A 20,043-nucleotide genomic window follows, 5' to 3' on the forward strand; every position below is an offset into this window, starting at 1 on the left:
GAATTCATAAAAGATCTGATCATGTTTCACCATATTAATTAGGTCTATACTCAAAGAGTATAGACTCAGCACTGAGACTGGGGCATCTTGAATATAACTTGTGATTGCTTAGTTCTTTACTACTACTAATGGTAGTATTATTATTAATAATAATAATAATCATCATCATCATATCATCATCATTTTCGCTTTTAGGAAATGTTTTCAGTCTTCCTCAGGATTTTTAATGAACTCCATAAAGCACAAGCTGACTCACAGCTCTTTTGGGAAGCACTTTGGGGGCAGAAGCCTTTGTGAAGTTAAAAGCTTCCTCTGCAGTTTGTGGCTCTGTCACACCCAGAGCTACAACCTGCACTGCAGCTAAGTCTGTAAGGGACTTTCTGCCTAAAATTTTCATCACTGGACACTAGCAAGCGATGGGGTATTTTTTTGTCTAAGAAACGAACATCAAATCTCCCTGTTTTGCTCTTTCTCCACAACAGAAGATGCCACAACAAACCTATGATAGTGAATTAACAAACCTCCAGGATTCTTGCATTGAAAAGTGAAATCCATAAATATTTTCTCCGATTTTTTTTTGTTTTTTCTCCCCATCTGCTGACCCTAGAGGAGCGAGCAGGGCGGGGCTCCTGCTGAGGCCCTGCCCGGAGCGCTGTGGGTGCAGCTCTGTTCCCCGCGTTTGGGGAAGGGAGGACGAATCTCTCAGAGCATCGTCTGTGTCGGCCAGAAAAACCAAATTTTATTGCGGGGTGTGTGTGTGAGCACCAATCTCTGCCGCCCTGAGGCCCCGCGGCGGGAGCGGCGCGGGCCGCGCTGCCCTCAGGGCCGCCTCAGCGGGCGGGACATGGCGGGGACGCGCCCGCGGCGCTCGGCCTGAGGACGAGCGGCTCTGCCCCAGCCCCGGGCCGCCACCGGGCCGTCCTGCCCCGCTGCCCCATGGCCATGCACGTCTCCTGCAACTCCTGCCTGTGCGAGCCCCGCACCCCCACGCCGCGGTTCTGCCTCACCAGCTGCGGCCACGTTTTCTGTGAGGTTTGCCTGCAGAAAGGTAATAATGGCTGCTGGGGCGCGCCCGGCAGGCCGGGCTGTGCTGCCTGCACGCATCAACCTCAAATGCTGGTATTTCTCACCCGCTGCGGAAAAAAAAGAAAGCCCTGAGCACTTTTAAGAATGTTACTGTTAAGCCTTTTCAGTCCTTGCTATTGATTCGCTTTGAACAGTAAAACTGTGTCCACCTCCAGGTGGATGTGACTTTGACAGCGAGCCTTGGGCTTTAATAAAACTGGATTCTGGATGCTTATGATCCATAATTTTGTAAAAAACAAAACAAAACAAAAAACCCACACAAATAGATGGCCTTCTGTTCTGGAAATTTTTGGAAAAATAATGGTTTTCCCTTAGTGAAAGGGCAGTTGAAAAAATGTAGGGTTTGTTTAGGGTAGGTTTTGGAAGTCGTTTGAATAAGTTTTGAGGCTCAGTATTGTTCCTGAAGACATTCAGCAGCATGAGGGAAGATTGTAGGTGATGTTCTGAAGCTCCTGTGTTATGTACAATTCCAGAGTCATATTCTGGGGTTCATGTGATGCTCTCGGGCAGAGATATGTGGGAAAGAGGAATAATGAAGTTGTTTCAAAAAAAGGAAAAAAATACAGCAGACAAATATCTATGTTTTCCCCTTTCACATCATGCTAAATGTCCTGGTTTTTGTAAGAGCGCACAGAAAAAATGATCAATCGGTATTTCAGAACTAAAAGCTTTTGACTAGATGTTTTCACAGGGTTGCTATTGAGGATAGATGAAATGCAGCCTCCACAGCTTGCAGGCCCCTAGAACATGAATAGCATCTTTCCTCTCTGCTCTTAATATTGTTTGGCAGAAAAACATAGGAGAGATTATGTATATTTTTGCTTTGAATTCAGTAGTAATGAGGTATAAGATGTATTTGAAGATGTTTATAAACATTGATCCTTAGAATCTTCAGAAATGCAGTAGCTAGTGGAATTATCAGTTATAAATATTGAAATGATGTGCATTTGCCATAGATATTTTCTAATATGTTTGCCGATAAAGAGTTTAAAAGTCATAAAGTTTTTAAAAGTGGTTTTATTGTTTTTTCACTGGGGGAATTCAAAAGGCAGAATTACTAATTTCTTAACATTTAGGTTTCATATATTTTGTTGGGATAACCCAACTGTGCCCCAGTCTAAAAAGCCATATATCAGATTGACTGTAAGTCATTAGTGCACTTAAGCATACATTTAATTAAACCAGGCAAGTAGCCCTATTTAAATCAAGGGAACTAAAAGTCACCTGCATTCTGTGACACTAATGATATTCATAAAATCATTTACATGAATGCTTATTTACAGGAGTAAGACCTGATGACATTCACATACATTTTTCCTGCACAACTCAGTGTAATGGTTATAGAATCAAATTCTTTATTCATGTTTATTCATATTATTTGTGCAACTTGCAGATTTCTTCCACAAGCTCCAGGTTTAGGCATCACAGTATATTTACAATGTATTCAATATATATTCACTTTGATCCATATTTTAAATTTGTCTTTACCTAACAGGCAAACAAGATGAATGTTTGGTCTGCAGGAGTGCTTGTCGTACCTTAATCCTTTCAAAAGAGGTAAATCAAGCTTTAGTTTTATTGCATTACATTAATCTGTGGTTTGCTTAACAGCTAAACTACTTGCCTTAAAGAATGCTTCCTTTTTTTGTTTTTGCCAACTGTGACATGAATATTTACTGATAATAGGTTGCTAAACTAAAATACTTAGGCACTAGACAGCTCTGCTTTTTGTTGTAAATATTCCATTAAATTAAAGCCTATGGAAACTTTTTAGGTTTTCAGGTACTGCTAGACTGTAAATCATTCTAAACTTTTCAAGAAATATGGCTGGTTACTGGGTAACATCAGTGACTACTTTCAACATGTGGAAAAATGTTTATTGATTTTGGCATTTTTGCACCACAGGAAATGAACTGTAATGAATTATTTCATGTAGTGGACTGAAAGCCTGCCTGATAGCTCAGCAGTGTTTTCCAGTGGATTAGGGGTTTTTTTTCTGTTTTCTCTCAAGCTTAACTATTTTCCTTGTAGTTGTGTGATTAAGAAAGGGTTTGAAATATTGTTTGGAATTTTTGTTATTCACTGGAGAACTAAGAGCTTTTAATTCCCTTTCTTGATTAATCATTAAGAATCTTTAATTTTGCATTTCTCCCAGGAGCAATCTTCTCTTTAGCTGATTTCATAAGTAGGTTTGAAAACATTCATATTTTTGTAGACTGGTGCCTACCTAAGAGCCAATGCCTCTTATGTACAGGATAAAAGAGATACACTAAAATTCAATACAGCTAAACATGAACACCTCCTAGGAATCTTGCACATTGAAGAAGACAGTGTTACTGAAAAAAATTGCATGAAAACAACAAAATGCGATTATAATACAAAGGAATAATGCACACAGTAATCAAATATGAAAAAAAAAATCAGAAGGCCCTTCATAAAAATTCTAAAGGGTGTATTTTAGTATGCTTTCAATATCAATGTATTGTCACTGCAAACTTTGTTATTCATTTCAGGCAAAGAATAATTTAAGTTGTCGAGGACCTCTGGAGGTCATCTTATTCAACACCTTGCCCCAGACAATGTTATTTTTTAAGTTACATCAGTCTTAAACTGCACCATTTCAGCAGAACTTGATAATTTACTTCAAAAGCACAGAAGGAATATAAAAATGCAATGACTGGGTTACTAACAAAAATATTAGATGTTTCATTAGAACTTGCCACTGCTCTGGAGGGCTGGAAGGAAGCAAATTACCATATTCTTTAAAAAAGAATTTAATGATGATTGCTTATCCTTGATTAAGAACAGATAAAATGATTGGAATGATAATTAAAGATGCATATAAAAAAGTCATGGCTCTATAATTCAGGAACCTGAGTGGAAATATACCTGGTAAGCTTTATGAGCTTGATGCTATGGAAGAATCCCAATGAGAGGAGGTCCTATAAATGTGTTAGAAGTCCTAATTAAATTGTATGTTGGAGTAATCAACATGTACGCATTAAATATTCTCATCTTTACAGTAATGCATTCTTGTCACCTTTATATCTTCCTTCTGTGTCTCATGATCCCCACTTGCTTTTCCCCAGATGATGGTTAAGTGTTAAAATAAATCAGATTCTGGCTGTTCAGTATTTCAGAATATCAAAGGAACATCTGCTTCTCCATGCAGCAGATAAAATATAAACAGAGTTACACAAATCTTTATTTGAAAGAGTTTTTATATCAGCATGAAGCTGGTTGGGTTTTATTTTTTTAAAATCTGATAGGTACTTAAACCAAGATCATTGCTTTGATAGAACCCTAAATAGATTCCAAGAGCTTGGGTTCTATGAATGCATCTCATTTAAAGAAGCTGAATATATTTTTAGAAATATCCTAAGTTTTCAATATGGAATATCATTGTGTTGTTTTAATTTTCTTTACTGAAATACCATAGGTAGGTTAACTGTACTGTCTGTCTGTGTTTCTCCATCTGTTAGCTGGAAATTTTTGAATCTGTGGCTGATGTCAACCAAATTCAAAATTGTAGAGGAAGTCTCAAGGAAAGTTACTTACTTTCTGTGAGTTCTGTAAGAATTAGTAGCTGGGGAGAGTAAGGAAAAGCAGTTTTTCTAAAGCATGTACAGTTCTGATTAAAATACACAAGTCATAAAATATTTTAAAAATTCAACAATTACTTTAAGGCTCTTTCCTTATTCTAGGGTAATATTCTGCTGCCCAATGGGCAGGGAGAGACAAAGGGATCCCAGTCAGCATTGGAGCTATTCTGAAAAAGGACTTTGAAACAAAACTGGTTTTAGGTTGCATCCCATGTGGCTGGGAATGGTGAGAACCAAAAAGCCTGGAAAGGGGCTGCCAGAAACCTGGCTGTTGGTGTGAATGCAATGCCTCTTCCAGGGGCCACAGTATCCTCCTTGAATGTGCTCTGGACACTGGTACTATCTTAATCACCATAGGTATATATGTGGGTAATATATTTAAACAAAATCCCAGTGCTTTCCAGATAGTTGATAGGGCCATTAAAGAAAATTAGGCTTATTTTCAATTTCAGCTTTATCCTTGTCTAATCTGTCATTTTTTTTTTTATTTAGATTCATTAGTCAATTTAAGAAACGCTTTACAAAAGACTTTATTTAATATGACTTGCTAATAAAAATTCTAACTTTGATATATTTTCATTTCTTCATAGACAAGTCCTGATATTCAATCACTGTTCATGCCAATAGATGTGTTAAACAAGAAATATTCAAAAGAAATATCACAGGTGAATCTGCCTTAAAACTTTTTAACTCTATAAAATAATCAGCAACTCCTACTGATTTTTATGTGAATGGGAAAAGTGTATGAGTGAATGCTTGAAAATGAATGTATGCCCATTACCATCTTTACTTCCTTAATTCCACAGTTTTTGAGTTCTTAAGGAGACATAAATTATTCATTATGGTCACTGCTTATGTTTTCAAACTCTCTCTAAGGACCACTAGTCTGGTTATTTTAATGGTGTAAAATCACTTTCAATGCTATGCAGTGAAAAATTAGATCTTCCAGGAGCTTAAACATGCCCAGATAGTGTGCTTTAATTACAGCAATAAAAAGTTACACAGTGAAAACCCGAGCTGGACACAGTCCTGAGCTGACTGTGCTCTCTCTTCTTTCTGATTAATTTTTTTTTTTTATCAAAACACACCTCTTTTTTTTTTCCCCAGGTAGATGCAGTAAATGATTCCAAGGTCATTTTCCCCCTACTTTCTGTGAATTCCAGATAGGATTCCTTTTGTCAGGCTTAGTTTCCAGTCAAGAACTTCAGTAGCTGTCTGGGTTAAATTAGTGCATACAAAATTCCCTTTTCCTCCTCATTTTCTGCATCTTTTCAGCTTGGCTTTGGGACTTTGTGTCTTTGTCCCTCTCCCTGTGTATTTCAGCAGCAGTTTCAACCCCTCCAGCAGTACATTGTCCCTGGGCCCAGCCACAGCCTTCGTTGGCTGTTTTCATCTCCTTGGGCTGGGATTTGCTGATCTTTGGGTGAGCTTCCTGATGCAGCATATTAATAACCCAGGGGATATCACCTGTGTTCTCCAACAGTGGTCATGGATTCACATTTGCTCTACCCCAGGCCTCAGAGACTTTTCCAAAGCTGAGCTTGGCCCCTTTCCTGAGCAGTGCTCCTCCTCAGATGTGGAAGGGACACAATGTAAATGTGAACCCTTCCTCTGTCCTTCCATACCCACTTTTTAACAGCAGGATCAGCAGTTACTCCATAAACTGAACAAATGCAGGGAACCTGCACACTTCCAATCACATGGGAATACAAACTTCCATAGTGTGCCAAAGGAAGGAAAGAAGGCTCAATCTCTCCAGGCTGAGGTAGGTTTTATATAGCCTGAGATAACCTGTTGGGAACATACTGAAGTATAGTGAAGGCATTGAGGTATGTTCAGAACTTGTCCCAGCATCAAAAGATGTAAGAGCAATTTCTCTAATCTCTTATCTAATCTAATATCTTGTCACTTTGGTGGGTGCTAGGAAAGCATGAGAGCAGAGCTGGATGTAGTGATGCATCTTCAGAAGAGCCTCCCAGCTTTCCACAACTCGTGGCACAGGGATGTCTCGAAGTGAGATTGGTCTTCTGCATTGAGAAGCTTTGGTGTATATTTTTCCCCACATAATTGTCACGTTGTTTCCTGAATTTTAGCATCTGTCTCATATTGTGGAAGGGTGGTCCACAGGTTTTTCACTGTGTGATGATTATTTCATTTTTCAGGTTTTAACCTGTTAGTTTCATTTCTTACTCTTGAATTTAATTCTGGATGGAAAAGTATACAGTCTCATGCACTACGTCTGTGCTAATCATTAGTTTTAACTGCTGATGCATCCCTTCTTCAACTGTCATTTTTTTCAGCCATGACCATCTATGTGGTCATTCTTTTACTGAAGTTCTTGCATACCTCTGATTAATCTGAACTGTTTTCAGACCTACTCTGTCCTTTCTGAGGTGTTAAGCAGACTCAGGATATGGGAACGTGCATTTTTTTAGAGGGGAATGATGATGTCCCCTATTCCATTTTAAACTACTGGTAAGGTCTGATTTACTCTTTGCCTGCCATTGAGCACTAAACGGACAAATTCAGGTTTCTCCTAGACCCAAGAACTCATTTCTGGGTGAGTAGAGACATTTCAGAGCCATCACTTTCTAAGTGAACATTTCTTCCTTCAGTTCTTCCAAAGACACACTGATCCTTTGATGAGTATTCAATGGAAACCTCCCAGGTCCTTCCAGAGGGAATAAAATAACCATTTAAGTTGGATACTCCTCCATGGGTGTATATTCTCAGAATGTTTCTTCTTGCTTGTCTCATTTTCTACAGATTTTCTGGCAGTTTTCTTACATGTGAGAAGAAAGATTTATTAGAAGTTACTGCCTGTGGTAATTTGTTCCTCAAGCTCTTGTCTTGCCTACCTTGTCATTTTTACTTTTAACTTGTCATGGTTTATGATCCTCATGTGGACACAAGAAATGCTTACACATCACCAGACAGTCTGTCTAACAATTATTTTTTAATTAACAGGGTATTTTTACAAGGCATATTATAATTGCCAGTAAGACAGATTACTTTTTATGTTGCCATTAATTTTATGTGTTTGCTTAGCACTGATGAATAAGAAACACTGCAGCTAAACTGGCTTTCTAATGTCTTTACCTTTTTATTGAACATAGTGTTAAAATATAACTTCAGTGAAATAAATCTACCAACTCTTCTGTAGGTCATATTGGATTAAATTAACTTTATAGGACTTTGTCTATCAGTGATAATAACTTAGAATAGTTTGGGATTTTTTTTTGAAGAGGATTAAAAAAAGATGATAACTGCCTATAAAAGACAGAAAACTCTGAATACTGTGAAGTAGTTATTTTCCATCACTTCTTTGCTGAGGTGCATACATGTAATTATGTGAAGCTTGGTATAACTGTATTTATTTTTAGATTTCAGAATTTCAAGAAAAATATCGTAAGCGTTTATTAAAATACCACAAACAAAAGGTAACTCTAATTATGATTTTCTAGGTTTTTGTTTATGTTTGCCTTGTTACTTTGGTTTATTTTTAGAAACTATATGAATCTTTTATGGGAATACTTAGAATAATTTATCAGGATTGACTCATTACTTTCATTATAAATACCAGTTTTTAATTGTTTAAAGTCTATGAGGACTATTAATTCTGGTTACTGTTTCTAATAAAATATTCTAGTTGTAAGGTGGTTAAGATTAAATGGAGAGTCAAAGGACAGGGAGGGAAGAAACCAGTTCACTGTATGGAGGGGAAAGTAGAGGAGGTGGGGAGAGAGGGGTGCTGGAAGATGAGTCCAGAGGAAAAGAAGACTAGGGCTGACGAAATAAATGAGAAGCTTGAGCAGTGGGGAACAAGACTAAGGGCTAATACCCTGAATTTGGGATAGCTGAGTGTGAAGGACAGAATTAATTGTTCTGTGGAGAACAGGTACTGCATTTGTGACTGTGCTTCTTCCTTTGTAGGTTAGAAGGCAGATTCTTTTTCATTTTTTCAGCTTCTTCTAAATATTTTATTAAGTTGTTGGATTTTTCCTTTATTTCTAAGGACATGGGATGTTGCTTAAAGCTACTTGGTAGTATTGGTAACTTGACCCATGAGTAGGTGTCCCATGTATGAAGTTACAGAGAAGAAGCTCATGTAGCTGCCCAGTTGGCCATTTCATGTGTGAGGAGAGTTTCTAGTGTGGTTGCCATGGATAGAAAGCTTGGAAAATTAGGTGATCTGTGGCCTGTTCTTCCTTCTTCTCCATGAATGCATTTTGGGATCCCTCATAGTGCGCTGTGTTGTGTGTAGTTCTTTTAGGGTCCTGTCCTTCTGCTTTCAAAGCCAGACCAGGGAGGAATCCTGATTTCATCCCCCTTCTAATCTATTGTACCAGGTCCAGATGGTAAAACTGAAACCTGTAGACAAAGTAAAACAAATATCGTAATAGAATTCAGCATAAATTGAGATGTTACCTCCAAAGAATCTGGCGAGAGTTTTGATACTTTGTCATGCTAATTTTTTAAGTTGTTTACTGTTGGGACATTCACTCATCAGTGTTTGTGAAGTATTCAGGGATGATGCTTGACCTAAGGAGGGTGTCCAGGTGACAGTACCAAAACAGTTGAAAATATAGATGGTTGCTGCTTCAATGGCACACTGTTTTGGGCGGGTTTCTTGTTGTTTTGCCCATTCTGTGTATTGTTAATATGTTAAAACTGTTTGTTTATATCAGTGTCTGGAGAGGCTGGTTGTATTAAACACCATTCCAGTTTCTCATGCTTGGCTGTCGTGTTTCAGGTCCCCTTCCTTATTTCTAGTTTGTCATCCTTGTCACTGTCAACCAACAAGGTCTCATGGTCTTCATTAAACTGCTTGGTTGCTGTTTCTGTGAGCTGTGCAGGTATTAGGGTGCAGGTGATAGTGGCCACTTGCTCTCCATGTTCCTGGCAGGTCTAGATGTCCTGTTATGCTAGGATCCCAAAATACTGAAAATCAAATAATTACTCATGTTCTTTAAGGTACTTTAGTCTTAAAATTACCCAGTCCTACAGAGCAACAGAGTAAAGTACATTCTTCCTGACTGGTTCCTTTCCTAATCAAACCTAGCTCTCATTGGAAGGAAGAAAAAAACAGAATACCAAAACCCAGATCTTACATAAATTACATTTTTTCTTTAATCTGTTTTGCAGAGTTTTTCATCTGCAAAAAGAGCATAGTATCTCCCACAAACAATATGATTTTATAAATCAGGTAATTTTATTAAAGGATTCAAATGACAGTTTGAGAAGCATGAAAAGTTTACAGGCAAATTTATAATTTGCCTTCAAATCAAAATATGAACAATGTGGAGGATTAAGGTCACATAATGGAAATTAGGGATAAAACATAGATGCAGTATTGAGGCTATTGAATAAATTTTCACATCCTTCATAAAATATAATATATGCTCACATAATGAAAGACTGTAAAAAATACACGTACTAGGGAGCTGACCTAATGTTCTTGACCTTAATAGTCTTCAATTTTGCCAGCTCATAACATTTTTTTAATGGAGATATTTCTGATTGTGTCTCTTAACAGAGTAGAAAAAACTTTTCACTTCGGCTTATTACAAATAGATACTGAAGTGAGCTGAATACATTTTGAATCTGAAATGAGAAATATGGCAACAATGTATTTTGTACATTTATTGGTGGCTTTTTCAGATAACTCTATATAAATCATAACAAAGCTTTTATATCAGATAAGAAAAATAGAAAGCAAAAGAAAAGAAAACTATTTTTAAGCACTTTTCCTAGTATTCATTTATCCACTATTACCAGCATACTTAAGAATAGGTAATCAAACAAGGTCTTTAACTGCCAAAAAGAAGCATTTTTGTTCCAGATTGACTGTTTAATGGGTCCATAACACAGCCATAACAGCTCCAATAAATCTGGAATTGCAGTGATGTCTTAAGATTAAAACCAATAGAAAGCAGCCTTTCAACACTTTAGAATATTAGCTGGATGAAAATGAAGCTGTATATCACACAAACAGACTTTGTTTAAATCTATGATTATCTCACAGATAGCAAAGCTGGAAGAGTCTCTCAAGAAAGTAACACAACAAATTCAACAGATACAATGGTAAGAGGTTTAATGCAGCAAAAGTAAATGTAATCAGACAACATTAATTTTAATTTATAAAGGAATAAAAATTTCATGGTTTTTTTACGTTCCTCGTGTGTTTTTACAGAAATAAATGTATAGTGATTTCTGACATCAGGTGACTTTTATTCAAAATGATCAATACTGTCGGGAAGAAATCCTTTCATTTTAAAATACAACTCTGTACTTAACTCTAAAAATGAACTTTTAATAAAGTCTATCACATAGATATTCAGTTTTAATTTTGTATTTGCTGTTACATAACCATATTTGTGTATTTTGCAATGGACTTTATAGCATCAGCCTGGAAAATACTATGATGCCTTTCCTGGTATCTTAGCCCATTTATAAAGTTACCAGAGTTTTGTAACATGGTTCTCATCGTTTTCTATTTCTTGTAAAAATTATATACTTGTCTCGTCTTGATTTAGTCTTTTTTCTCAAATGTTTCAAAGTGGTTGATCATCCTTATCCCCCTGCTCAATGACTGATACACCTTCATCTTTTCATATTATTTCCAACATAAAGCCAAAACTGTTATTTAAATCTACTTAATAAGCCAGTTCATTAAACTGGCATTTTAATTGAACAGATTTAATCTTTAATTGATCTTTATTCCTTTTCTGTGTTTTTTAATACAGACTTTCCCTTGACTCTTTAATGCACATAATACTGTATTTTGCTTCCTCAGGTTGCTTGGTGTAATGTAACAGAAAGAAAAAAACAGTATAAAAGAAACTCTGTATGTGGTGGATTGCAGTTTATATATTTTTATTCATTTTATGCCTCCATTTTCTTGTCTGCATCTCAAATGAATAGTATCTTGGTTATATCAATTACAGAGTTCTTACTGAATTTTAGATTTTTTTTTGAGTTCTACCTAGAGAGAAGTGTCCTAGAGCCTTTTCTTGCTTGCCTAGTAAATATATTCCTCCTATTTATGATTCTTGCCAAAGGTACCAGTTTTGCAAAGTTACTGTTGAATAGCATCAAAATTCCAACATTTCATTTGATAACTAGATTTCTTAAAGTTTGGTAAATGTATAATTTCATTAAATGAAATGAATTTTGTACTTAGCTATAGTTAATAGTTGTATTTTAACACCTGTTGTTCTCTAAAGTCCTTTGCCATAATGTTGTGCTAAATTTGATATTGTTGGGTATATAATGAGCATTGCAAATACTATGATGTAAAGAGCAAATTCATAGATTTACCAGATAAATTCTTACTTTGCTCCATGGCAAATAGTGTCATGTTAAAACCTGCTACTGATGGATAAATGCTTTGATATTTTACTTTATTGACCAGTTAGACATGTTAACTAAATCAAACCTGCTTTCAATTTATATCTCTTTTTTCTTCTTTCCCCTTTAGTATGAAACCTTCTGAAAAAACTACACCACTGCCATTTTCCAGTACGAGCAGAAATCCATCCAGTAAGAAGTGTTGGTTTAAAATATTAACTGTGGAATCCCTGTCACTGGACATAGCTGTGTTCTAATATTAAATTTCTTAATGACTTCAGTTCCTTCAAGAAAACAGAATGTTTATTCTTCATATTCTCTTCATTCAAGTCGTCCTTCCACTTCTGAAACGTGGGTACAAACTTGATAATTTTCAATGAAAATCTTAACTAATATTTTATACAGAAAGTAACCTTTTTGTAGTGAGTTTAAAATATTTTCTGATTCTGTGTTTTGTTTTTGCAAACTGTTCAAATATGAAAGAACTGAGGAAAGTCTTATCTGTTCAAGTGTACATTACAGTTGTATGGATGGTGGTTACTGGAAAGAAATCTGAGGCATGATGTACCTTATTCCAAAGAACTTTTGAATTAATAGCTAGATAGATGACTGCATGGATAGATAAGTGAAACACTCTCTATTTGCCATAGAGAAAAACTGAATTTATTGTACAGACACCTGTATGTACGCTGTAGTGATCTCAGGATGGATGGGATGAGCCACTCCAGTAAGGCTCATTTAATTTTAAGTAAAATGAATATACAGCTTGCTCAAGCTAAAATATTTCTGTGCCTTTGATTGTGACTTTCTTTTCTACAAAAAACCCCAGAGATTCAGAGTGCCTTTGTTGTGAATACAAGTGAAAAATACATAAATATGCATGCTTATTCAGACAAATAGAAGAATAACAATGCTAATCATAAAATATCTTACTCTGTAAATGTCTGAACCAGAGCTCAGAATCAGTGAATAGATTTTTCTTACTGCTTGTGAGTCCTAAATACTTATGTGTCTTATGCATTATGTATTATGCTTTTCCATTACTTATCAAATTTAACATTAGAATCCAACATAATTTTAGTCTTTATAATGAAAATGTTATTTTTATTACAATGTCATACTTTGACCTTTCTTGCAAGGATGGAGGCAATGGAGATTGATCCTGTACCTTCACCAATGAGGAAAGTAAGTGGGGTTTTTTAATACTTGTTTTTGTATAGTTACACACATATATCCTTTTGATTTCTCTTACTCTGTTTATGCTGCAAAAAAAAGGATTCTCCCCCCATCCCATTCAAAACCATTCTGATGTGCATGATGGTTTCAGTTATGCTTGATGCAGGATAGAAATCAGATGCTCCCCAAAAGAAACCAAAAGCAAATAAATCACAACATTAATTTCTGGAATTATATTCTCCACATGCCATATACAGGCTTTTAAAGTTGTGATGCCAAAGTAAATAGCAAATTCTTAAAATCCCAATAATTCAAAAATGTCAATGATCTGATAGCACCATTTAGAGTCTGATACTTGAGTAGGGAATTGCAGGTTTTGAGTGATACTGCTAACATGAGAATGAAAGCAGGAGCTTTTCATAGTGCTGGTATCCTGGTTAGGAGAGGTTACATCCAGGAGCAGCTGCTAGCTTGCAGGTGGAATCTCAGCACAGAAAACAGTGAGAGTGTCTGATAACACCTTATCTGAATGTGATAGGTTATATAATAAAGCTAAAATACATGTATTTCTCACCTGCACATAGATCTTTAAAAATAGTAACTTAATTCTTAGGTTTTGTATTTTAGTGCTATGAACAAAACTGACAGCAAGCAGAGAGTTCTGGAAATCTGCAGGCTCTGTAGACCTCAAAAATAAAACACTACTGCTCAAAATGTCTTAATATTTAATATGCTTATTACACTGTGGTTAATGACTTGCTGTTTATTTAGCTAGAGACACCAACTGGTCCAGCAAGATTATCAGTAATAACTCCACCACAGGATGGACGTATGGGTGAGTAAAAGTAAACTTTTTTAACTGAATAACATTTCTGTTACATTAGGAGGATGAATAAATTAAAATCCATACATTAGCATTTTACTAAAAAAATTTGAATTGTGTTGAGGTGTGAGGAGTTTACCACAAGGACTTCAATCCAGCAGCTGGGAAATGGTTAAAATGAAGTAAGAAATGTTTCCCTAGTACTTACCTCTTCTGTTCAGTAAATGATTACTGCTAACCAAACTGTTTTTTGCTGAATCAGCAGGTGCAAAGAAAATACTGTAACTATTTGTGTGATGGAACGGAACAGGAATCCTTGCAATATACGTTGTTGACCCTCTGTTAAGCTTCATAATTTTATGTATTTGTGGTTAACAGAGAGTAACATTGTCCACAGTGTCATATTAAATATCACACAAAGAAAAGGGGGGAAATTAAAAAAAATATGGAAGTTAAAAAAAATATTTAATAACAAAAGTGAGGCAGTTGCGATCAAGAATTTGTTCAAAAAGGTGAGAATTTTTTTCACCTTATCACTGTTACAAGGTGTAAGACATTTTACCTGCCGCTCCTTCCTTTCATTCCTTCATACCCTCAGCTTGGGTAACACTCAGATGTAAATAAGACATGAGTAACAGCCTACTGGCAGTGGTGCAGTCTCTTGAGAACTGTTTATTTGTGAGGACTTTCCCAGAATTCCTGATGCTGTGTGTCTCTCCCATTCTTGATTTACATTCAGCATATTTCTGCAGCAGATTGTGCTCAGGCAGGCTTTCACCTGGCTTCAGCAGTTCATGGAATCCATCTGCAGCCACATAAAGAACTTTTAGCACTCTTGTGTTTTTACATGGTGTAAGTGTCCTGAAACAAGGACAAATGCAATTGCAATGCAATTTCAATGGAGGAGGAAAAATTGCTTTTTCTATGTTATGTCTGATTTATATGCTCAGATCCTTCCTAAATGCATGCTTGCCTATAAATTTAAGCATAACAAGATAAAGAGAGCTGAGGTTAACTGTTTTTTTTATTGTGTCTAAATATAAATAGATATTTATTAGACAGTAAAATTTTATGTAGAGCAGTTACGTGTTCAGCAGATTTCAGAACTTTCACATAAAGTTTTGCAGTGGACAAGGCTGAGGGAATCAAAGTTTATGTGCAAAAGTAAGAGTAAGTGGAAACAATGATTTAATGGTGCACTAAGGAAAGTTTCCTTCTCAGAGGTGGATGAGGCAAAAAAAGATCAGCTGAAGAACTAAAGCACTTCAGCACAGCTGTCTTGATAGTCTAATAATAGTCTAATAAATGAAAGAAGGGGAAAGAAACTAACATGTGTTTAACTGGAACAAGATTTGCAGGGATGGTGCAATATGATGTTTTTGTGACAGCTGAGCTCTGTCATTGACTATTGTAATTGTGCACCACTTTTAGTTCTTGAATGAATCAATCATGAATTTGTCCCAAATCATGCAATAAAAGTACTAATCTTTGTTTCCAAAGTTTTCTCCTGAGTAAAATGGGTAATTCACGTTGGTCCTGTTTTCAAAAATCTGATTCCAACAGGGTGTGTATCCTACAGGAGTTCTCAGATAGCTCGAATAAAGCCAAGTCAGAGTATTGGAACAGAATCTACAAGGTAATTCAATACTTTTTCAAGAGGTTACCATCTCCTATAAGAGACTGTAATGTCCCCTCTGGCCTTTATTAATCTGTGTGTTCAGAGGTTATATTCTAGATCTGAAAAAGTGTTACTGTGCAGCCTGGCTATCATCTACATGAATGTTTGGTTTTGGGGGAGAGTTTTATTTTGAAATCACATTTTTCAAAAATGGGCAGTTGTCATCTGTGCTTCTGTAGCTGTTGACATCTGCAGTCATGGTACTCCTATAAAAAGGGGTAATTTTATAATGAGAAAGTTTAACAATGTCTCTGCTGTATCATTCTTACAAAAATTAGAGATAAAAGCACAATATCTGCACAAGGGCTGTTCTCTGAATAACCTGAACTTCATGCAGCCTGCAACAGGTGTTTCTGGTTTTTGCATTTAAACTTTGAAAATGTCTTAAACTGTGAGAATTATTAACATCAATAACTTTAAATTGTTCCAGAAAAATTAAACTCTTGTTCTTTATAACTGTTAAGCCAAATATATCTATTATATCTTCCTAGCAGAAATTTTAAATATGTGTAATGAAGTACTTCTTTTTTTCCACCTCTGATTCCAAAATTGTTTTGTCAGTTTGCTTTTTGAAATATGTAAAAATATTCAGTAAGTAAAAATATATAGACAACAAATTGAAGTAATTTTGAAACATTTTGTATTGTTATAAAAGTAGCCTCAAATCACATGCATGAATTAATTTCATTAACAGATCCACCCCTGTGCTGAGATTACCACATAGTTCTTGTCCATCATCATCTGGATCCCAAAGCAGTCAAAGGGGATCATGGGCTAATTCTGATTTCAGAACCCCTCAGCTATATCCATTTACATCACCTTCCCCACAGCTGCCTCTGTCCAGGCAGCCAATCACCATCTCTGCACTTCTGCAAAGACAACAAGGCAAGTATATTTATAAACTAGCATTTAACGCTTCCTGCAAAATTTTCAGCATAGCAGCTTAAATAAATTAACCAAAATAAAAATGGTATTTCAGAATTGGAAGTAGGCTTTCAGCAAAATATGAAAGATGTTGGTGTTTATGATTGAAATTTGCCTTGGTCTTATGTGCGGGATGGTATCTGCTATGAAAATGTGGTTTTGCTTCACTCCAGAATTAGATTTTAACAGAGGTTTAAATCTGATAATGTCCAAGTTTTCTGTCTCAGCTGCACATTTCTTAAAGATCTGCCTATGGAGACATCCATGTAAATGTCCACAGATCACAGTGAAAAGGGAGCTATTCCAGGGTGTTATTGTTGAGTGCAACAAAAAACTGGCAAAAGCAGCTGCATAAACATCAGCCCAAGGAGGTTTGGATTTGGGTAGGAATTGCACTGGGGCAGATTAATTAATAAAATCACAGAATCATAGAACAGCCCTGGTCAAAAGGCACCTTGAATGGTCCAGCCCTTTTTGGGAAAGAGAATTTAGATGAGATCATGTAGCACCCTGACCAATCACATCTTGCAAACCTAATTCACCTTATTGTTGAGTTTGCATCACCATTGAAATATTATTTTAACTTACATTAAAAAGTTAATTAATCTCTAAAGCACTTTTAGTCCATACTAATAAATGTGACCTTCCTACATATCCCAAGTAGTTTTGAGTTCATGAAGCCAAAATAAAAATATTTTAAGAAATGAAGGCTTATAGCTTGTAAAAGCTTACATCACAGTTGTTTTAATTGTGAGATTTCTAGAGAGTGATACAGTATGTGAAATAATGAAATGCATGAACCTGATAGGATCTCTAAATAATGTAGGAGAAATTAATATTATAAAAAATTAGGTGTATTGAACTTAAGTAATAGATGTCATTTGGCTATATGATTGCAATTAACTTCAGTTCATATACAGAATAATGCTTTGAAAATTCACTTGTGTAGCTAAAATTGAAATACGGCAAAAATGCTTTTGTGGAAATACAGAGGAACACATTTGCATTCATGAAAATGGCAATAGATAAGTTTTCATCAGTTGTGTAGTTTTTTTTTTAATTTTTGGTAGTTTTGCTTTTCCTTACATAAATTCCCCAAATAATTTACAAGAATAAAGCTTTCCTTTAGTTTTACCATTTATTTTTTTCATTTGTACTGGTATTTTTATTCTAGGATCAACTAATATAGGAGGACGTTCAGCAGAGAGATGAGCAAACATCTGTGAATTGTTTTGGTTAAGAAGCATCTGGAGAAGCACTGCATAGTCTCTGGATATCCAAGTATTTGTAACTTCCACATTATGGCAAATTGGCACAAACCAGCAAATAGTTCAGCACGAATACTGTATTTAAAACATCACTGATCTTTCTGATTAACATTTACTGAAGTTTTAGATGGGAGTGCAAAATCCTCTTGTTTTTCAAAATTCTGGCTTCAAATATATTGCATAAATAAGTCCTTCATTACCTAAGTGTTGAGGCAAAATGTGATTATATGTTGCATGAGCATTTTTTTTGCTATGAATGCATTGAGCTGCAGGGTAAATAATTGTGCCTGTACAGTATTATAGATTGACCTTAATCCTAAAAAAAAAGAAATTTCTTTATGGATTTTTGATTCAGAATTCCAAAGTTAAGTTCTTACTCAATGCATCTCCTTTGTTTGCACTCTTGAAAAGGGGTGAGTTTTGAGGGATATGACATTCTAGCAGGCTCTGCTGGGCTCAGAACACAGTATCTGTTCCATATTTGTAAAAGTTCACCATTTGATTTAGGTAGCAAGGATTTCTTCCCAAAATGGAATTAAATGGGGGAACTGGAATGAAGAGACGAAACACAGTGAAGAGTACTTTTACTTTTGCACAAGAGTAGCAACTGGAGACTCTGAATGAAGGGTGCCAGAATTTTCTTTTCTGAGAACAACTCTGAAATTCATATGCCCTCCGTATGTGGCATAATTTTGGTATGACTGAGTCACCAAATGCCTTTATTTTGTTTTGACCCCAACTTTACCTGGACTGTTTTAAGTAAATTAAAACTAAAAGCTGGTGTGTTTTTTTGGGATAAAGTTTCCTGAACATATATATATGATAACTTTCTTTTGAGTTGAAGTGTTTTACTTTTCATTTCACAAGTGGATGGGAGAGAGAAGACTTAATGAAAGGTTCAGGAGTTGAGATGAGAACTGTAAGAGGTCATTGACCAAATACCATCATGGTCAAACCACACTCAACTTGAGGATAATAATTGAATTTATTAGTAAGAAAATCACAGCAAGTTAATAAGAAGTAAAATTAATATTAAGAAAACTTTCCTCCCCACCCCTCCCTCCTTCCCAACTCTACCTCCACCCCGAGAAGGGCATGGAGTCAGAGAAAGGGAGTTACAATCAGTTCATCACAGGTTTCTTCCACTGCTCTTGGAGAAAGGTCCTTGCCCTGCTCCAGCATGGGAATTTCACATTTGTCTTATTTCACTGTATAGCTGCCTTTACTTTTTTTTTTTTTTTTGCCATGGGAAAGTTCGTAGATTTTCTCCTCCTTGGTATTCTTATACTTCGGAGTTTAGCTGGGATCTCAAAGTCAACTTCCTTCCAAGCAAACTTCCAGTCCAAAGATTTAGTTTTACAGTGCTACAGACATGTTCAAATAGAGGTAGTGAAACTCTTAAAGAAATTCAACTCTCCTTTAGTTCCAGATGAGCTTCAATAGCTTGAAAAGTGAGGCTGGTAAGAAATTATTGCAAGATTTGACATTATTTGTGCCCCAGTGGTTTTCTGTTTGTTTGCATCCCAAGAAGGGATTCTCTCTAATCTTTCATCACACTGCAGTGTTGTCATCCAAGTCTGTGAAGTCATACTGTAGCTTTTATAATTGCTAGAAGATGCATTTTGCAGCCACATGGAATACTTTGCTTTTACTGGTTTTGTTCCTCTTCCATCCCACTCCACAAACCCTCATTAATTGCAGAATTGAGATTCGTGAAGCTGAAAATTTGTGTGTATAAATGAGCCCTGTCTGAAAGAATTTGTGTAGAAAAGAGTCATACATGCTAGATCTACAAGAGTCACAATAAAAAAGAATCACCCTGTCATTCAGAGATGTGAATATTCACAGAGAACAGAATGATTCCTGTTTCTTGCTCACCACAGTGGTTTCCACTCAAATTCAGTAACAATCTTCCTGGTTCAGGTAATCATCAGTTGACCTTTTCTGTGGTGAAAGCTGGACACAGGCAGACCGTGTTTTGTAGCTGTAGGCTGAGAACTTGGAACATCACATCAATAAAGAAATGTAGTATGTAAATAGATATTTATTTTATTGCTGCTTTGAACTATTTGTAGTGTCTGGTAGTACCTTCTACTTAACATGTATTGCCTAATCTATCTGAGCCCACAGTCTAAT

At 36.0% G+C, this 20,043-nt stretch overlaps 1 protein-coding gene across 1 annotated transcript; it reads left to right on the top strand.

Annotated features, from left to right (window-relative positions):
- The first annotated feature begins 821 nt into the window (after positions 1–821).
- On the top strand, positions 822–19,732 carry RNF212 (ring finger protein 212). The gene is made up of 12 exons (XM_059845368.1): positions 822–1,048; positions 2,582–2,643; positions 5,279–5,353; positions 8,072–8,128; positions 10,714–10,772; positions 12,169–12,230; positions 12,320–12,389; positions 13,178–13,223; positions 13,986–14,049; positions 15,601–15,673; positions 16,410–16,600; positions 17,814–19,732. Exons 1-12 carry the CDS (start codon positions 937–939, stop codon positions 17,849–17,851), a joined length of 909 nt encoding a protein of 302 aa, XP_059701351.1. The 5' UTR covers positions 822–936; the 3' UTR covers positions 17,852–19,732.
- The last annotated feature ends 311 nt before the right edge of the window (positions 19,733–20,043 follow it).

Source organism: Haemorhous mexicanus, chromosome 4 (assembly GCF_027477595.1).
Source record: "Haemorhous mexicanus isolate bHaeMex1 chromosome 4, bHaeMex1.pri, whole genome shotgun sequence".
Classification (NCBI taxonomy): Eukaryota; Metazoa; Chordata; class Aves; order Passeriformes; family Fringillidae; genus Haemorhous; species Haemorhous mexicanus.

Bases quoted from the DNA above. Each gene is read 5' to 3' on its own strand.
- RNF212 (XM_059845368.1), top strand. From the start codon at position 937: ATGGCCATGCACGTCTCCTGCAACTCCTGCCTGTGCGAGCCCCGCACC. The intron at 12,390-13,177 runs GTGGGTACAAAC...CTTTCTTGCAAG, and splicing joins CGTCCTTCCACTTCTGAAAC to GATGGAGGCAATGGAGATTG. The intron at 13,224-13,985 runs GTAAGTGGGGTT...CTGTTTATTTAG, and splicing joins TACCTTCACCAATGAGGAAA to CTAGAGACACCAACTGGTCC.